General features: G+C 38.5%; 1 protein-coding gene across 1 annotated transcript in view; it reads right to left on the reverse strand.

The window, feature by feature from the left end:
- Window positions 1-18,191, reverse strand: part of ZMYM5 (zinc finger MYM-type containing 5) — a 32,083-nt gene that overhangs the window by 8,263 nt on the left and 5,629 nt on the right. Inside the window, exons 5-9 of the mRNA XM_024751370.1 lie at window positions 14,474-14,963; window positions 14,142-14,235; window positions 3,165-3,450; window positions 2,306-2,468; window positions 796-1,008 (exon numbers count right to left, since the gene is read on the reverse strand). Of these exons, the coding sequence (XP_024607138.1) occupies window positions 796-1,008; window positions 2,306-2,468; window positions 3,165-3,450; window positions 14,142-14,235; window positions 14,474-14,963 (1,246 nt within the window). The remainder of the gene's footprint in view (window positions 1-795; window positions 1,009-2,305; window positions 2,469-3,164; window positions 3,451-14,141; window positions 14,236-14,473; window positions 14,964-18,191) is intronic.

Genomic DNA, 18,191 nt, shown 5'->3' on the forward strand with positions numbered 1-18,191 from the left:
TACCCATTCTTCTGCCTCAGTTATTCTGCTACTGATTCCTCCTAGTGTATTTTTCATTTCAGTTATTGTATTGTTCATCTCTGTTGTTCTTTAATTCCTCTAGGTGTTTGTTCTTTAATTCTTCTAGGTCTTTGTTATATATTTCTTGCATCTTCTTGATCTTTGCCTCCATTCAGTTTCTGAGGTCCTAGATCATCTTCACTATCATTATTCTGAATTCTTTTTCTGGAAGGTTGATTAGGAAAACGAAAAGACAAAACACTGTCCAGGAGAAAAATCTTCCAAACACATTTATTTTATAAAAGATATGTATCCAGAATATATAAAAAGAATTCCTACAACTCAATAATAGAAAGACAATCCAATAAAAAAAAGTGAGCTAAAACTTGAATAGATACTTTACAAAAGAAGATATATGAGTGATGAGAAAGGAACAGTAGTTATCAGGAAATTAAAACCACAATGAGATAATCATTTCATACCCACTAGAATAGATTAAATCAATACAGACAACACTAAATTTTGTTGAGACTACAGAATAATTGGAACTATCAAGTTGTCAGTGGGAGTGCAAAATGGTAGAGAAAAGAATTACTCATTGTAACGTCTGCAAAACATAAAGACTTAAAACAAGCTTACTTACAACAATTAATTTTAATACTCATTTGAGTATGAGATGAGAGATTGACAGAAATGGAACCATATGAGATTCTAAGATAAATATGCTTCATGTAAGCTAACAAGGGAGAAGTTACTGCAAACTTGATCATTTAAAACTCATTAAAAAAGAATTACCTGTTTATATTCGTTAACACAACTTTGGCAGCAAAATCTCATCTGCTGACCTTCAATGACTAGGAGATTGTTTCCAGCACCTTTGCTGGGCAGGTACTCCCCACACTGCTCACAGCAATTCATCACTAGACCATTGGCCAACCTGTACTTGTTAAAGCACTGGTTACTGCACAGCTTATGTGTTACATTGTTAACGCTGACTTCATGCCGAATCTAAAAACAAAAACCAATTTATTAAATAAATGAACTGGATTAGCACCATACACGAGATACCTAGTTTTTTCAACAGAAATAAGGAACCTTTAGTAATTTCTCAGTGGATGAAACATTCACGTAAAAGACTTTACAAAAGCACATTTCACTATTCTTTCATTTTTATCTTTGATTTCTTTGTAAAATTGTGCTTTGATTTTATAAAAGGAAAAATAAGATTCATAGAACAAAAAGCAACAAAATCAGACATTTAAGAATTACAGGGGCTTCCCTGGTGGTGCAGTGGTTGAGAATCCGCCTGCCAATGCAGGGGACATGGGTTCGAGCCCTGGTCCAGGAAGATCCCACATGCTGCAGAGCAACTGAGACCTTGCCCCACAACTATTGAGCTTGCACTCCAGAGCCTGTGAGCCACAACTACTGAGCCCACATGCTGCAATTACTGAAGCCCTCGCGCCCAGAGCCCCTGCTCTGCAACAAGAGAAGCCACCACGATGAGAAGCCTGCGCAACCACAATGTAGCCCCCACTGGCCACAACTAGAGAAAGCCCACGTGCAGCAACAAAGACCCAACACAGCCAAAAACAAATTTAAAAAATAAATTTATAAAAAAAAAATTACAAGAAATGGTTAGCAGGTTTTGATATGACCTGCTTAAAAATAAGTGGATTGGGAATTTGCAGGTATTATAAACTCCACCGCCCTAGAAAATTGGGGGGGGGGGGGGGGCGAAGGGAACCAGTATCACCCACATTCAGGATGGAGTCTGTATATACCTAAGTTCTTGCTTTGCTCAGCTCTATGGTAGCTGAGATAAAATTGTGTCTGGGATTTACACGGCTTCAGGGTAATCCAGACCAAATTCAGTTACCAAAGACCATGTTAAGTGGGGACTCCCCGGATGCCTGGGAAGATGGCAATACCGCCTAAGAAGTGTGAAGTGACCTACATACTTTCACTCCACCTGTTCTACGTGTTCTTGTAGGACTGGTTGTTTCCTTCATGTCCTGAACCTACATTTTCATTTACTGTGGCTAATAAGAACAAAATCCACCATAAAACTATTGCTCTCTTTATGAGTACATTCAGTTCCACACAAATGGATGATTACCCCCCATACTATGGGGTGGGACATTTGTTATGAGACAATTCTAACATATGCTTATTCTTCCCTTCAACTTCACTGAGTAGATTCAAGACTCATCCATTAGGTAGATGGCAGAACATATAACAGCACCTAAAAGTTAAAATTATCGCTGTGAACCTAGATAATAACTTAAGATATAAAATCACAGACCTCTGTTAGTTTACTGCAGATTGTACATCTTGATTTATTCAGAACTCTTTTTCGAAGATTCTGGTTATCTTCATAGGGAGACAAAGATGTACCACAAAATTTTTGGAAGGATTCACTTGACTCCCCTTGAGGAACAAGAGTAGCCTTTTTTGCAGGTGCACCTCTGAAACACAAGGGATAGACACAATTTAAGAACACTGCATTCTTATTTTTTGGCCATGCTGAGTGGCTCATTTCCCCCACCAGGGACTGAACTCGGGCCATGGCAGTGAAAGCCCAGAATCTTAATCACTAGGCCACCAGGGAACTCCCTAAGAACATTGCATTTTAATAAAAGTCAAATATATATGAACAATAATTGACATTTTTCATTTTCTCATGATTTAATCCTACGAATCAACTATAATTTTTGGATCTAGAAAAATCCACATTTTGGTTTAACTGCTAACAGTTCCTAAATAATATGGTAAGATATTCAGAGATAAAAATATTTTGTTGTCACAGGTTATGACCTTTAGAACCTTGCCGCAGGTTATGACTTCTAGAAGCATTCAAAAAGGGTGTTAGCAACCGGGTAGAACCAAGGTAGAGGATGGGGAACGGGGTGAGGCAAAGGCAGTGGTGGGGTAGGGTTGATTTATTTCTATACCTAAACTCTATTTTCCTGCCAAGAGTAAGTACAATACAAATAACCCACAGCTCTGACATACGCTAGGACAACTCAAGCTCCATAAACTTGAAGAAACCTGTGCATCAATTCTATCCATGAATCTTCCGCAACTCTCTAAGTACATTCAGGACACAAATTCATACTGCCAGTATCCAATCATATGGGAGCATGTTGAAAGGTACAGCTTACTTTTTACATGTCACCTTGCGTTTCTTTGGAGTACGCTTATGAGAGAAGGAAGAGAGGCAGGTGGTAGAACAGAAGAGGTGAGCTGATCCTTTTCGCTGATAAGCTGTCTGTCCCTTCTGTAAAGGCTTTTTGCAGTTTGCACAAGTGATTTTAGCTGGTTTAGTGGGTTGCTGTTGGACAGAAGGCTGGAAGATCTGTTTAGGAAGTGAGTCCACTGGTGATAAAGAATCCACCCCTGGCTGTTTCTGATTACGGGGAAAGGATGCTGACTGGGAGATCCAAGAATCTTAAAAAATAAAACACATAAGAAAAGTCACGGAACAGTTAAAAACTCCCATCAGAAAAATATTTAAATTTTTGATTTTGCGCAAGTCTGAGAGAATAGTGAGGAAGCCTTGCTGTACAACCCCAGGGGGACTCTCCCCTTTGTACTCTAAGTGAATGATGCTCTATTGTGCCAACACTGGAAATGGCAGCCCCGGAATTGTGCAATGCGGTAGCCAGCATCTCCAAGCCAGACCCTCTGTGCTAGAGATTGTGGAAGTAATTTAAACTAGGTCTTGGTATTCTCAGCTACAAATCACAATGATACCCAACCTATCAGTGTTATGAAGACTAAATGAGAGGGACTTCCCTGGAGGTCCAGTGGTTAGGACTCTGCGCGCTTTCACTGCCATGGCCCAGGTTCAATCCCTGGTCGGGGAACTAAGATCCCACAAGCTGTGCAGCAGGGGAAGAAAAAAACTACATGAGATAATGCATATAGTAAAGCGTTATGTTCTGTAAACAGGGTACTTCCTAAGGCACTTTTTCTTTTCTAAGACAAAAGTATTCATACATTATAAAATAAAGCAAATATACAAATATAAAGATTATAGTCTGGTGTATGATACCCATTTCATAACAGCTTCCCCCCTAACATTTTATTATGAAAAATTTAAAGCACATAAAGCTGAAAGAATTTTACTGTGAAAAATATGTCCATCATATAGATTTTATACTATTTTACTTTTTGCTTTATCACGTTTTCTATTTATTCACCCCGCTAAATAATCTATCTTCTCTATGTATTTCAAGTAATTTGTAGATACTAGTGCACTGCCCTCCAAAATACTTGCAAGTACATGTAATTTAGACATAGCATTTTAAGGCAACTCTGTCTACAATTACCTGCCAGCCTTCTAGACTATTTCCCAGGCATTAGTGTAGGTGGTGGATTACACAGGAGACCCAGCTTTCCTACCTTCACACGGGGACTCCATCATATATTACTGTTAGCTTCAAAATGGTACAATATTATGTACAGGTAACAGTGCCTCTCAAACCTTAACATGCATACGATCACTTGGGAATCTTGTTTAAACAGAGATTCTAAATCAGTAAGTCTAGGGAGGGGCCTGAGATTCTGCATTTCTAACTACCTCTTGAGTAATGGTGAAGCTTTGAGAAACAAGGCCCAAGAGCACTGAATTATTCTGTCATCTCTCTTCAAACACAGCTTTTGTCGTTAGGTGAAGGTCTATGGCCCCTCCACCTATTATAGCTCTAAGCGCCTCTCATAATACTACCAACGCTAACAACCCTGTTTTTACTTCTAAATTCCTACCCATTGCTGCTTCTAATTTTGTCCTTTTCCAGATATTTTTATCTTAACAGGCAAAACCAAAACAGAACAAGTAACCAAAGGAATTCTTTCACTCCGCAGAAAGATACGCTGGCAAATATGAAGTATATTCCATAAGGTTTTGTTTTTGTTTTTATTTTGGCCGCGTCACGCAGCTTGTGGGATCTTAGTTCCCCGACCAGGGATTGACCCTGGCCCCGCAGCAGTGAAAGTGTGAAGTCCTAACCACTGGACCACCAGGGAATTCTCTGGGCTTTTTAATTTTTTTTTTGCGGTACGCGGGCCTCTCACTGCTGGGGCCTCTCCCGTTGCGGCGCACAGGCTCCAGACGTGCAGGCTCAGCGGCCACGGCTCACGGGCCCAGCTGCTCCGCGGCATGTGGGATCTTCCCGGACCGGGGCCCGAACCCGCGTCCCCCGCATCGGCAGGCGAACTCTCAACCACTGCGCCACCCGGGAAGCCCTGGGCTTTTTAATTTTGCACACTTACCCATGCTTAAAGGGACAGAGTTATATATAAGTGTGTAAAGTGAGACATCAACTATACCGCTCAATAGATTCTGCAGGGTTTTTCACTTTAGCATTGGTGCATACATAAATAAAGCAAATGTTTTCTTTGTTTATACTGCAACTATTGAATTTCTCCTAATTTCAAAGTTTCTTATTTCATCAAATTCTTATTTTATCGTGTTAGTGTCTACAGGCTAAATAAAACAGGGTCCCCAACCCCTGGGGGCCTGGGACCAGTAGCAGTCCAAACGAGCACAGCTTCACCTGCCACCCCCCATCCCCCCATCGCTTGCATCACCTCCTGGAACATCCTCCACCCCCCACCGTCCGTGGAAAAACTGTCTTCCACAAAACCAGTCCCTGGCGCCAAAAAGGTTGGGGACTGCTAAAATAAAAGGTCTCTCAACCAAATTCTTCCATGCTCTATCCCCAGAATAAATTTTAAGAGAAGGGGCCCAGAAGGATTTAATCCAATCCCTCCTTATATGCAAGGAAAATTAAGGCCTAGAAGCTAGAGGTGATTTGCCCAGAATTCCAGTAAGTACCAGATCCACTATTTGAGTTTTAGATATTTTTTATTTTATTTATTTACTTATTTTTTGGCTGCATCAGGTCCTAGTTGCAGCGTGTGGGCTCATTAGTTGTGGTGTGCGGGCTCTCTAGTTGTGGCACGCAGGCTCCAGAGCTCGCGGGCTCAGTTGCCCTGCGGCATGTGGGATCTTAGTTCCCCGACCAGGGATCAAAGAGGCGCCTCCTGCAATGCGAGACGGATTCTCAACCACTGGACCACAAGGGAAGTCCCAAGTTTTACAGAATCTTGATTTCTTCCTGCATCTAAACTCTTCTGCCTAAAGAACAACCTTTTAGTATTTCTTTAGTGTTGGTCTGCTAGTGAAGTTACTTCAGTGTCTCAGTGGGGTTCTTAGTTGTTAAAGAGTAACACATACACATGAAGTTTATAATCTTAAGTGCACAGCTCAATGACCATCTTCACAATGAATATGTACTTCTATGACCACCACCCAGATAAACACACAGAAAACTTCCAGGATCCTCATGTCTTTTCCACGCAGTCACTCCCCTCCTTTCCCACAAGCCATCTGTATCCTCACTTCAAAGATAAGTTCTGCCTTATTTTGAACTTCGCATATGAAATCATGTAGTGTGTACCCTCGTCTCAACATCTCATCTGTTTCATTCACACTGAAGGTAGTTGTTCATCTGTTTCCATTGTTGAGTATTCCATTGTGTGGCTGATACTATTTATCACTCTACTGCTGATGGACATTTCAATTGCTTCCAATTTTTTTTTGGTGGGGGGACATCAAAGGTTTATTGGGTAGGGGCTATTGGGTTTATTGCCCACCGCAAAAGTTCCTGGAGCAACACCCTACTGTGTACGACAGACAGGAGGCAGGACATGGGAGCAGTCTTTGCTACTCAGGGGAGAAGGAGGCTACCATCTACAGGCAGATGATTGCTTCCAATTTTTGACTATGATTCCTCTACATGTCTCTTAAGGGTCTCTTGGGTATTTATCCTGCTCAGAATTTGTAAAGGTTCTCGAATTCAAGGGTTGATGTTTTTCTCCATTTTAGAAAATCCTCAGTTACACCTCTTCTGCCTCATTTCTTTTTTTCTTTTTCTGGGACATTAATTACATGTCCTTTTCATCAAATGTCCTAAGTCTCTTACATTCTTTTCTGTATGTCCCCCCTTTTGGTTCTGACTCAGTCTAGATAATACTCTGATACATATTCCAGTTCATTCACACTCTCTTCAGCTGTGCCAAACCTACAGCTAAAATGTAGACTGTCTGATACTCCTAGTACCTGCGCCCCTTGTGGGTTCATTTCTATTGTCTGCTTTTTCTCTTATTTCATTACATGGCCTGCCTCCTCATATCCCTAATAGTTTTACACGAAAAACTGAAAAAAAAAAAAATTGAGACTCTGGATTATGTTAGCATCCCCAATCCAAAGGTCGATATATATATTTTTTAAATCAGTGTCCGTCTTTGTGGGCCCCTGTGAGTCTGTTGAAAGTTCCCCTTAGATTCTTAGCAGCCTTTTCTGGAACTGAACACATACCCGTTAGAGAAAAGCAACCCCAAGTAAGAGATGACTCCTCTGAGGCTCCTTCTCAGATATGAGAAACATTTTTTTAGTGTATTTGTAGCTCTGTGATGCTTTCGATATTTTATATGTTTTGTCTCCCTGTCCCCCATTATTCTCTGCAGGAGGGACAGGAGTTACCTATCGATTATTAGTCTAAAGTCTGTTATTATCAGAAGAACTTCCTAGAATCAGTATCATAGCCAGAGATGTTTATAATCCAACAAAAATACAACACAGATGCAAGAACAATTTCTAAGTCTGAGTATTTTCTTTGATGAAATTTTGCTGTTTACATAAAGATACATGATGGCTGAAGAACTTTCACTGAAATACAGTCTACCTTAAAGGTTAATGAAAAGATTAAATGACTCAAAGGTCCATTCTAATGGACATGATCTTATTTTCATAAGATATTACACAGTTTTATTTGTACTTTATGCAGAGCCATAATTTTATAGGATAATATTTGAACCCTTAAGCCCTAGATTCAAATATAACTCAACTCCAGAAATCCTCATCTTGCTCTTATTTTTTTTCTTTTTTCTGTGCTGGAAATCCTTCATTCTATAGAAGTGGGAAGCACACAGCAACTAAAGTAAGACACTCTGGGGGAGCTCTGACTCTAAATAATAACAACAATTACAATAGTAATACAATGGTCACCATATTATTCTGTAAGTCTTCTGGTAAAATTGGTTAATTTTACAAAAGCTGACAGCAAGTAAAAACAAAATTTAGGGTTAATACTAAAGTTAGACAGCTTTCACTATGCTACATCCAACTTAAACAGAGTGAAAAGAGCAACAACGAGAAGACAGTCCTGGGGCTTCCCTGGTGGTGCAGTGGTTAAGAATCCGCCTGCCAATGCAGGGGACACGGGTTCCAGCCCTGGTCCGGGAGGATCCCACATGCTGCAGAGGAACTAGGCCAGTGTGCCACAACTGCTTAGCCTGCGCTATAGAGCCCATGAGCCACAACTACTGAAGCCTGTGCCTGTGCTCCGCAACAAGAGAGGCCACCGCAATGAGAAGCCCGTGCACCGCAACGAAGAGCAGCCCCCGCTCACTGCAACTACAGAAAGCCCGTTGGCAGCAACCAACACAGCCATAAATAAATAAATAAATAAATAAACAAATAAATAAATAAAAGAAGACACTCCTTTTTGACAAGTGACTCCACCTTTCAGAAAGCTTCAGACACATCTTTACCATCACTCTTTACCTGACAACTCTGTAGACCCTCTTTTTAGAATTCTGGGCCAAATGGTATTATTTAAAGGATAGGGCCTCCCTGGTGGCGCAGTGGTTAAGAATCCACCTGCCAATGCAGGGGACATGGGTTCGAGCCCTGGTCTGGGAAGATCTCACATGCCGTGGAGCAACTAAGCCCGTGCGCCACAACTACTGAGCCTGAGCTCTAGAGCCTGCGAGCCACAACTACTGAATCCCACGCGCCTAGAGCCCATACTCTACAACAAAAGAAGCCACCACAATGAGAAGCCCGCGCACAGCAACGAAGACCCAATTCAGCCATAAATAAATAAATAGATTTATTTTTTTAAAAAAATAATAAAATATATAAATAAAGGATATAATTCTGTAACTTTTTTCCCCCGAAATAGAACTTTAGAGAACCCAGGAACACTGTAAATTCATCCACACTTCAGAGATAACAGAAATTCATTGCCACAGCACAAACAAAATAGTTTAAATGTAGTTAAGAACGTCTTCATATATATGAATGAATGTCAGGGGAGTCCTTTAATGCTTTTTGTCTGTTACTTTTTAAAATCATTGATACCTCATGGCATGAGAAAATTATCACTGTAATATAAAATACAGTTTTGAATTAATGAGATAAAAGGATGACAAGAATAAAAATACATCCAAGAGCAGTCAAAACTACTTTCAAACAACTTTTGCTAGTCTCAATTATGTCCACAATTTGAGTGGAGCAACAGTATAGCATCTAACTACAGTATGCTTTTTTACAGTTAAGTATCAGTCTATGTGCTATGCTTTTACATTGAAAAGCATGTTATTGATCCACTTCATCATTCAATACACAACTTCAATTTACTCCAGAAGGTGAAAAACGGTCAAGGCTGAAACATAAAAGAAATACATGGCAAGCCTTCTGGCTTTAACTTCACTTAAGAGCTTATATGTACATAAGATGTAATTCATGCTTGCAAAAATATACATGTAAAATTTAGGAAATAATTACAAAGCAAAAAATAAGAGTGAAAGAAACAAATCAATTACACTGCAATAAAAAATTTTAAAAAGAAGAGTGAAAGAAACAGAGATCCAAAAGAATGCTTTTCAATGGACATTATTTCAAGTCTTCAACATCATCTTCAACCGCTTTTAAGCTTAACACATCACTCAATATAGAAATCACAAGTTTTTTATATTATTTTTCAGGTTTCACTCAATTAATAAACAAAAGATGTACATAGTAATAAGTAGATGACAAACATAAATGAACAAATTCATAAAAAGTCTGCAAAAGTATTTTTAAAAGTTCAATGATCATTAAGAGGATATCACCTCTAAATGATCAGTTTAGCAAACATTAATAATACTCCTACCCCTGAGGAGAGCTTACAATATTATAACAACAACAAGAAAAAAAAACCCATAATTTTTTGGTGAGGACCATTCTGTATTAACCATGAAAAGCTTTAAAAATATGTTGACATTTGACTCGGCAATTTCACCTACAGAAACTTTTCACTAGAAAATATGCGTGACAAACTTAAGAGATATTCATGAGAAACCTGTTTATAACTGCAAAGACTAGGCACAAGCTATTAAATAAATTATGAACATAAAAAGCTTACTATATTTGACATAAGCGAATACGCTAAATGATGAAATGTCAAATGTTTCCCCTCCACCCCAGGTCAAGAACAAGACCACAGAAGGCGCTTTCACTGCTGAGTGCCTGGGGTTCAATCCCTGGTTAGGGAACTAAGATCTTGCAAGCCGCGAGGCATGGTCAACAAAAAAAAGAACAAGACAAGACTTTATACTCTGATCACTTCTACTCAACATTACATAAGAAATAAAAGGGGATCTGCCAGGCCAAACTATTTCCATAATAAAACTAAGATTATGTGCCTTTTTCATGGTGTTGGCATCTGCACTAATGGTGCAGAAGCAATGATGTTAGGTAAAACTGCTGGCAGTGGAACCAAACTGTACTAGTAAAATTTTCTTCACTTGCACAAAAGAAAGAAAAAGTAGCACCTGTACTTCCTATTGTTCTTCCAACAACAACTGGTCAACACAATTCTGATGCTATAACTACCTGGAGTCAGCACCAGCCCCCCATTTTGAAGGCAGAGTCCACAAGACTGCCCTCACTTTACATGCCACCTGGACTTCTGGCCAACTGGCTGTAAATCTGGGAGGTTCCTAAGGCCCCTTCAGATTCAATAATTTGCTAGAATGATTCAGGGAACTCAAGAAAGCTCTATACTTATGATCAGTTTTATTTAAAGGATACAAACCAGGACCAGCCAAATGAAGAGACATACGGGGTGAGGAAGGGTCCCAATGCCAGAGCTTCTGTGCCCTCTCTCTGAGGAAGTGGATAGCGTCACCCACCCGGCACGGATGAGTTTTTACTGGGTTTCATCGTGTGGATGTGACTGGTGGGATTATTCGCTGCGTGTGACTGGACTCAATCTCCAGCCTCTCTCTCCTCCATGGAGGCTGGGCTGGCTCAAAGGCCCAACACTCAAATCACATGGTTGGTCTTTCTGGTGACCCTCAGCCTTAATCATTAGTTATTAGGAATCTGGTAAATTTCAAGGATTTATTCTCTCCCCCAAGAACCAGGGACAAAGGCCAGTGAAATTATTTATTATGCAACAGAAGACTTTAGTGAAAAGGTAAAAATTAGTATTAATTTTACTAAATTTCAGCCTCTGACTACATCTTAATACTCTGTATGATGAACAGGGAAGCATCCAGAAGCCACTTGTTTCATACCAAAGAACAATGAGAAAGAGTGGAAAAGCACTTGTAAAATTGTTGCACTGCAAGCTGAACTAGCCTTAAAGGAACGACAAAACAAACTGGTTATTGACATTTTCTTAAAATAAGCCTTTCACTTCAAAAAAATAACAGTATTTGTTGCCAGTGAGAAAATTTGAGCTTTCGAGTGAAAATCAGAATCTTTGAACACCTGCATCCACCACTGCTAGCGTGACAGCTTTCTAAGGTGTCAACATTTAGAAGACCTAGGTAACTCAGTGAATCAACACTTTCCAAATAATTAAAGCACAATGTTACCAAATCATACAAAGGTAAAATTCATTCAAAGATAAATGAATTTTAATGTAATAAAGCATGAAAAGTTCATTATATAGTTTCAGATTCCACACTGTAAGAACTTTTAAGAAACTACCACTTCTCAAGTTTTGGTGCTGTGTCAAAAGGAAAAGGAAAAAACTATCCATAATTAACTAAAAAGGTTACTAAAATATTGTTCCATTCTACAGCCACATATGTATGTGAGGCCAGATTTTCTTCTTATACTTCAAACAAAAGAAGATATTGCAACACATTCAATGTAGAACTAGATTTGAGGAGCTAGATATACCTTGCTGTTTTCTATCAAGCCAGACTTCCAAAAAATTTGTGGGGCTTTCCTGGTGGCGCAGTGGTTGAGAATCTGCCTGCTAATGCAGGGGACACGGGTTCAAGCCCTGGTCTGGGAAGATCTCACATGCCGCGGAGCAACTAGGCCAGTGAGCCACAACTACTGAGCCTGCACGTCTGGAGCCTGTACGTCTGGAGCCTGTGCTCTGCAACAAGAGAGGCCATGATAGTGAGAGGCCCACGCGCCGCGATGAAGAGTGGCCCCCACTCAATGCAACTAGAGAAAGCCCTCGCACAGAAACGAAGACCCAACACAGCCAAAAATAAATAAATAAATAAAATTTAAAAAATAAAATGCTTTATAAAAAAATTTTTAAAAAAGATTTCTGTAACTGTAACACATCACTTTTCACTAAATTTCTTTAGTGAAAGTAGTTATCTTTCATCAAAAATATGTCACATACTTTTGTTAAATGAATAAATACCTTTTAAATTTATGTTTTAATTTCTAATATGATAACAGATTAAAAACAAAACAAAAAACTTTGGGATCTTCAATCACTTCCAAGAGTGAAACTGAGACCAAGAAGTTTGAGAACTGTCCTATAGAAATTAATAAACAATATAAACGAAGACATTTAGTGTGTAGAGTTTCAATAGTAAAAAATGAAAAGCCATATAAATGCTTAAAAAGTAGAGGAATAAATATCTCAGACAAAGGAATATTTTATAGCCACTGAAACCTCTACTTTTAAAATGACATAACAGGGGCTTCCCTGGTGGCGCAGTGGTTGAGTCCGCCTGCCGATGCAGGGGACGCGGGTTCGTGCCCCGGTCCAGGAAGATCCCACATGCCGCGGAGTGGCTGGGCCCGTGAGCCATGGCCGCTAAGCCTGCGTGTCCAGAGCCTGTGCTCCGCAACGGGAGAGGCCACAACAGTGAGAGGCCCGCGTACCGCAAATAAATAAATAAAATAAAATTTAGATTAAATAAATCAAGAGAACACAAAACTAAATACAATATGCTCTAAATTCTGTTTTTAGAACCACAGAGGCAAAAGACTGAAAGCAAACAAACCAACATTTTAAGTTGTCAGTCACTTCTACTTAGTAAGGGAGGTGACAGATACTATTTTCTTATTTCTAACTATGATTTCCTTCAAATGTTCTGTAATGTTCTCATAACCAGAGAAAAAGATTAATTAAAAAAAATTTTTTAAGAAAAAAAATACTAGCATTCCATTAAAACAACAAGTGATTCGGTTCTTAGTTCTAATTACTTTCCAGTCCTTTCCTAAAATTCTAAGTTGGTCAATAGCTAAAAGCACTAAAATGACCCAAAACAAACAAACACAAACACAAACAAAAACCTGAAAAAACAAACAGCACACCAAGTCATGAAAAATCCACAAAAAAGATTTGCTAAATTTTAAATAACTTTCATTATATTTTACCAGAACACAACTGGCCTCATAAGAGTCTTTAAAATACAGGTATCTGATTTGGGACTTTCCTGGCGGTCCACTGATTAAGACTCAGTGCTTCCACTGCAGGGGTTCAATCCCTGGTCAGGGAACTAAGATCCTGTATGCCATGTGGTGTGGCCAAAAAATAGGGGAAAAAAACAAGTCTCTGATTTAAAGGTAAGAAAGTTTTCTAAATTTAAAATGAAGCAACTAATAAAATCCTGATTTAAAACCAAAAATCAGAGACAAGCAATCTAAAAGTAAACACTTGAAAAGCAAAAATTGAAAGGTCAGATTATGTAATTACAAATTAAATAAAATTTAATTGTTATGTAATATTCCTTTAATCCTTTGGTTCACTATCCATCCTTTTATTCTATGACTTTTACATTAAAATAAAGATGCTAGTAAACAAAGATGGAGGTAGTAGTTATGGGAGTTTTCAATTAAAACACTTCACGTATAAATCATGTTGGGTAAAATAGAGTAGACCGCACAGTTTTATTTAGCAAAAAATTCTATTTTAATATGAAAGTTAACAAAAAATATTTCACATATAGAATAAAATAGACATAGGTACTAAAAGTAACAGCCAAAAGTTTATTTACTTAGGGTGGAAAGAAAATATTTAGTATCACTTACTGCTTACCAGGATTGTGATGAGCTGTAAATCCTCCGTTCTGAAAAACGTCTCCTGCCACATTCATTCTACCAGGATTAAAAGGTCCTACTGCAGTCTTGGTCTGTGAAGTTAAAGACGGGGTGTATGTTTGCATATTAACACCAAAGTTACTCGACTGCAGTCCGTTAGCGACATCTCCCAAGCTGGTATTCTATAGTGGTGTTATATTTGTAATCGTTAAGTTCATATCTCGCCCATCATTCAGAGCTTAATACCTGTTTCTAAGGTTGTAACATTAGTAATATGAATTTCAGAGTCGATTCTGTAGTGATAACACCATTACCCATTCCAGCATTTACCTTACTTCTTGAAAGACTGGAAGTGGAGAAATCCAAATCTTTGGTTCTGTTTTGACTTCCAGGAAGTGCCCATTCAATAAAACTAGAAGAAATTGTCTTTTCCTTTCCATTTGTTTCCATGTCTTCTTCATCATCAATGACAATTGTCTCACTTACACTTCCCTTCTGAGAAGCCAAACCTCTTGAGGAAGGAAGAATTATGGAATAATTTCCTTGTAGCTTTTCATTTCTTGATGCAGCAAATATAAAATTTCTTTGATCAGCTATTATTGGAGCAGAACTTGAAGGAGGTTGTATAGATTCAATAAATACAACATCATCATCATCGTCCTCTGCTGACGAGTTCCTAGATCTATTAACTAAAGGACTAGCTGGGTCACCCAATGCCACGTCCATGAGACTAGCTGCCATGGCTTTACTCCCTAATAAGACAGGGGTCTGTTCAGTCAAGTCTAATCCTCCCGCTGAACATTTATCTATGCCAAAGAACCTATAACACAGAGAGAAGAGAAAAAAAAGTTCTAGTGTACTGTGATCATTGCATTTTATTGCAATTAAATAGCACAAGTGAAATTTTAAATTATTTTATGTGATTTTATCTAAGTCCTTCCTTGAAACAGAAAATTGTTCAAAATAATTCCATCAATTACCAATAACTCAGGGTCCAAAAACAATCATTATACTAAATATACCTTTATCTACTAAAATGACTATGATATTGTCCAAATTCTATTTCCCTAGGGTCTTCTGTCATTGTTTTTCAAATTCTCTGCTTCCAACATTAAACCTTTCTGAATCTTTTTTTTTTTTGTCCTTGTTGAGGAATCACCAGACACTATGCTATAGGTTTTTTATACAAAATTCTGAAAAACCCATGAGGTAGATATAATTTAATTCATTTTACAGATTAGGAAACGAATCTGGGTAAGGCCAAATAGGACTCAAACTCAGGGCTCTAACTCTAGGCTCCAAATTCTTAGCCACTTTGTTTTATTCAGCAAACACCTCTGTGTACCTACTATGCACTAGAGAATGACAAACGAAAGGATCCAGCAGAGACATAGTTGGAAGAATCTGGAGAAGGGACCGACCAATGAAGCACAGCTCTGAAAGCAGATGAGAGAAGAGGAAGAGGAGGATGCGTGCACAGCTGGTAGTGAAACTGATCATGAACAAAAGTCTCCTTTATCTCAAAAGTGAGAGGGGAAAAGGTAAGTGTATGGCTGTCCCTTGGTGTCCACGGAGGGACTGGTCCCAGGATATCCACGGATGCTCAAGTCCCACAGTTAGCCCTCCGAATCCAAGGTTCCATATCCGCAGATTCAACCAACCCTGGATCGTGCAGTACTATAGTATTTACTGAAAAAAATCTATGTATAAGTGGATCCGTGCAGTCCAAACCCATGCTGTTCAAGGTTTTGTCCAGTTGTAATTAGACCGTATATAAGTAGGTAGAAATAATAGATGGAAAGCTGAGGTAAGTTTATACATCCTGGCTTCAATTTTCTTAGAAGCTCAAGACAGTGAAGGAGGTAGGATCTGTATAGGTGTTGAATAATAAAGAAAAGTCACTCATACAGCAGTCATCATTCAATTTTAAACATCTCATATTGAAATATACTAAGTAACATTCTATTCTAAAATTTCCCCAACTAATTTTAAGTGATAGTACTTACAGTCATACGTTCGGTAATGTTTATTCTTAATAGGTGCTATGCCGTTAAATACAGCAATGCAGTAAATGCTTATAAAGGTGAGGCAGGAACTATTCTTTTTCCCATTTTACCCATCAGGAAACTAAGACTCAGAAGATAAGAAGATAAGTAATCCACCTGGCCCGTCCAAGTCTCCACTGCTGGAAAGGGTAGAGTCAGGACTCAAATCCAAGAAATGTGACTCTATAATCTATTTCACAGCCACTACATTATATGCAATTACTGTATACAATTTTTTTAAAAATTACTTGTTTTATTAAGCTGAGTGAATTCATTAAAACAAAATCAACATTCAAATAACTCTAGTTCAAAGATAAATAACAAATCTAAGGAACCAGTTTAAAAGGGTTATAAAGGAAATACAAAAATTAGGGTCATGGTTAACACTCATCCAGTAAGCTTATTATGTGGTTGATTTTCAGAGAAAAGAGGCAATAATTCAGCCTAAACTGAATTATGAAATGTAAGAGCTGTTACATACGAATTCTCTCTGTCTTTTCTGTATTTGAATAAACCTAGAACAAAAAAGAACAATTTCTGGAAAAGAGCTATAGCTGACTCCACAGTACCCTCTGGTGGCTGTTAGGCCCTATTTTAATCTTCCCAAAGGAAATAACAGGAAGAGCATTCTTTATGCTCAGCTCATTGTAGTCATCTATTTCTGATAAAAGATTAAGTATTCACCTATTTTCAAATTCCAGATTGTAAAAAAATTAAAACCTAACCCTAACCACTATTAGAAGTCATTGTGTATATAATTTAACCGTCAAACACTTTCTTAATTCCATAAACATAAGACTACAAAAAAGTTTTAACCATTTCTATAACATTATCTAAAAAGAGAAAAAGTTATAGTTTAGCTAAGACACTGAGCCAATTACCTCACTTCATTGAGTTTTACTTTTCTAAACTATAAACTGCAAATGGGGATAAAAAGGACTCTGAGGTTTTAATTGTGGTAAGTGAACTTGCAAGTCTCTAGTCTCTCTGCCTGGACATATTACAGAGTGCAAAAAATGTTAAATCCCTCTCCACTGAGAGGGTATTCAGGCAAATACTTTGCCTACACCTTAGGATTTCAACAAATGTCTAGTTAATCTTAAATATTTACCTACTCTTCCTGTGGTATCTTATTCATCTACAACTATTTAATGTTTAATTGATCTTCATTTTGATGCAATGAAAATTAATATAAAATCAAAGGAAAATCCACACAGAGAAGTGCAGAATCTAATGGGCGTTCCCTGGTGGCCTAGTGGTTAGGATTCCAGGCTTTCATTGCTGTGGCCCATGGTTCAATCCCTGGTCGGGAAACAGATCCCACAAGCCTCGCAGTGCAGCCAAAAAAAAAGTTGTCCTAAGAACAGAAAGTTAGGCTGAAACCCGAGCAAGACTCTTAAACGCAAACTATCTCTAGGTTATGGGTAACAACCCTGCAAAGTTAAGAAGGTATTTAATTAGGGGTAAAAACAAGAGTTAACAGTAAAACAAAGACACAAATAAGGGTAGTTTGCCCTATTGTGTTTACTTTTAGTAACATCTCATAGCAGTTTTTATTTCCTAAAGGTTGCTACAATTATCTTTTTTTTCAAAAATTATGGTAAAATATATACAACATAAAATGCCATTTTAATCATTTTTAAGTGTGCAGTTCAGTGTTAGTTTTTTAAATATTTTTTTTTTTTTTTGCGGTACGCGGGCCTCTCACTGTTGTGGCCTCTCCCGTTGCGGAGCACAGGCTCCGGACGCGCAGGCTCAGCGGCCATAGCTCACGGGCCCAGCCGCTCCGCGGCACGTGGGATCTTCCCGGACCGGGGCACGAACCCACGTTCCCTGCATTGGCAGGCGGACTCTCAACCACTGCGCCACCAGGGAAGCCCCTTAAATATGGTTTTTTAAAGTTGCAAAAATTTCTGCTGAATTCTTAAGATATAACTGAGTATCATGAATTTTCCTGAGATCACCTTCTATTTAAAAAAAAAACCAATTGAACAATTCAGTAG

The sequence above is a fragment of the Neophocaena asiaeorientalis genome, unplaced genomic scaffold (genome assembly GCF_003031525.2).
Source record: "Neophocaena asiaeorientalis asiaeorientalis breed wild unplaced genomic scaffold, Neophocaena_asiaeorientalis_V1.1 scaffold914, whole genome shotgun sequence".
Lineage (NCBI taxonomy): Eukaryota > Metazoa > Chordata > Mammalia > Artiodactyla > Phocoenidae > Neophocaena > Neophocaena asiaeorientalis.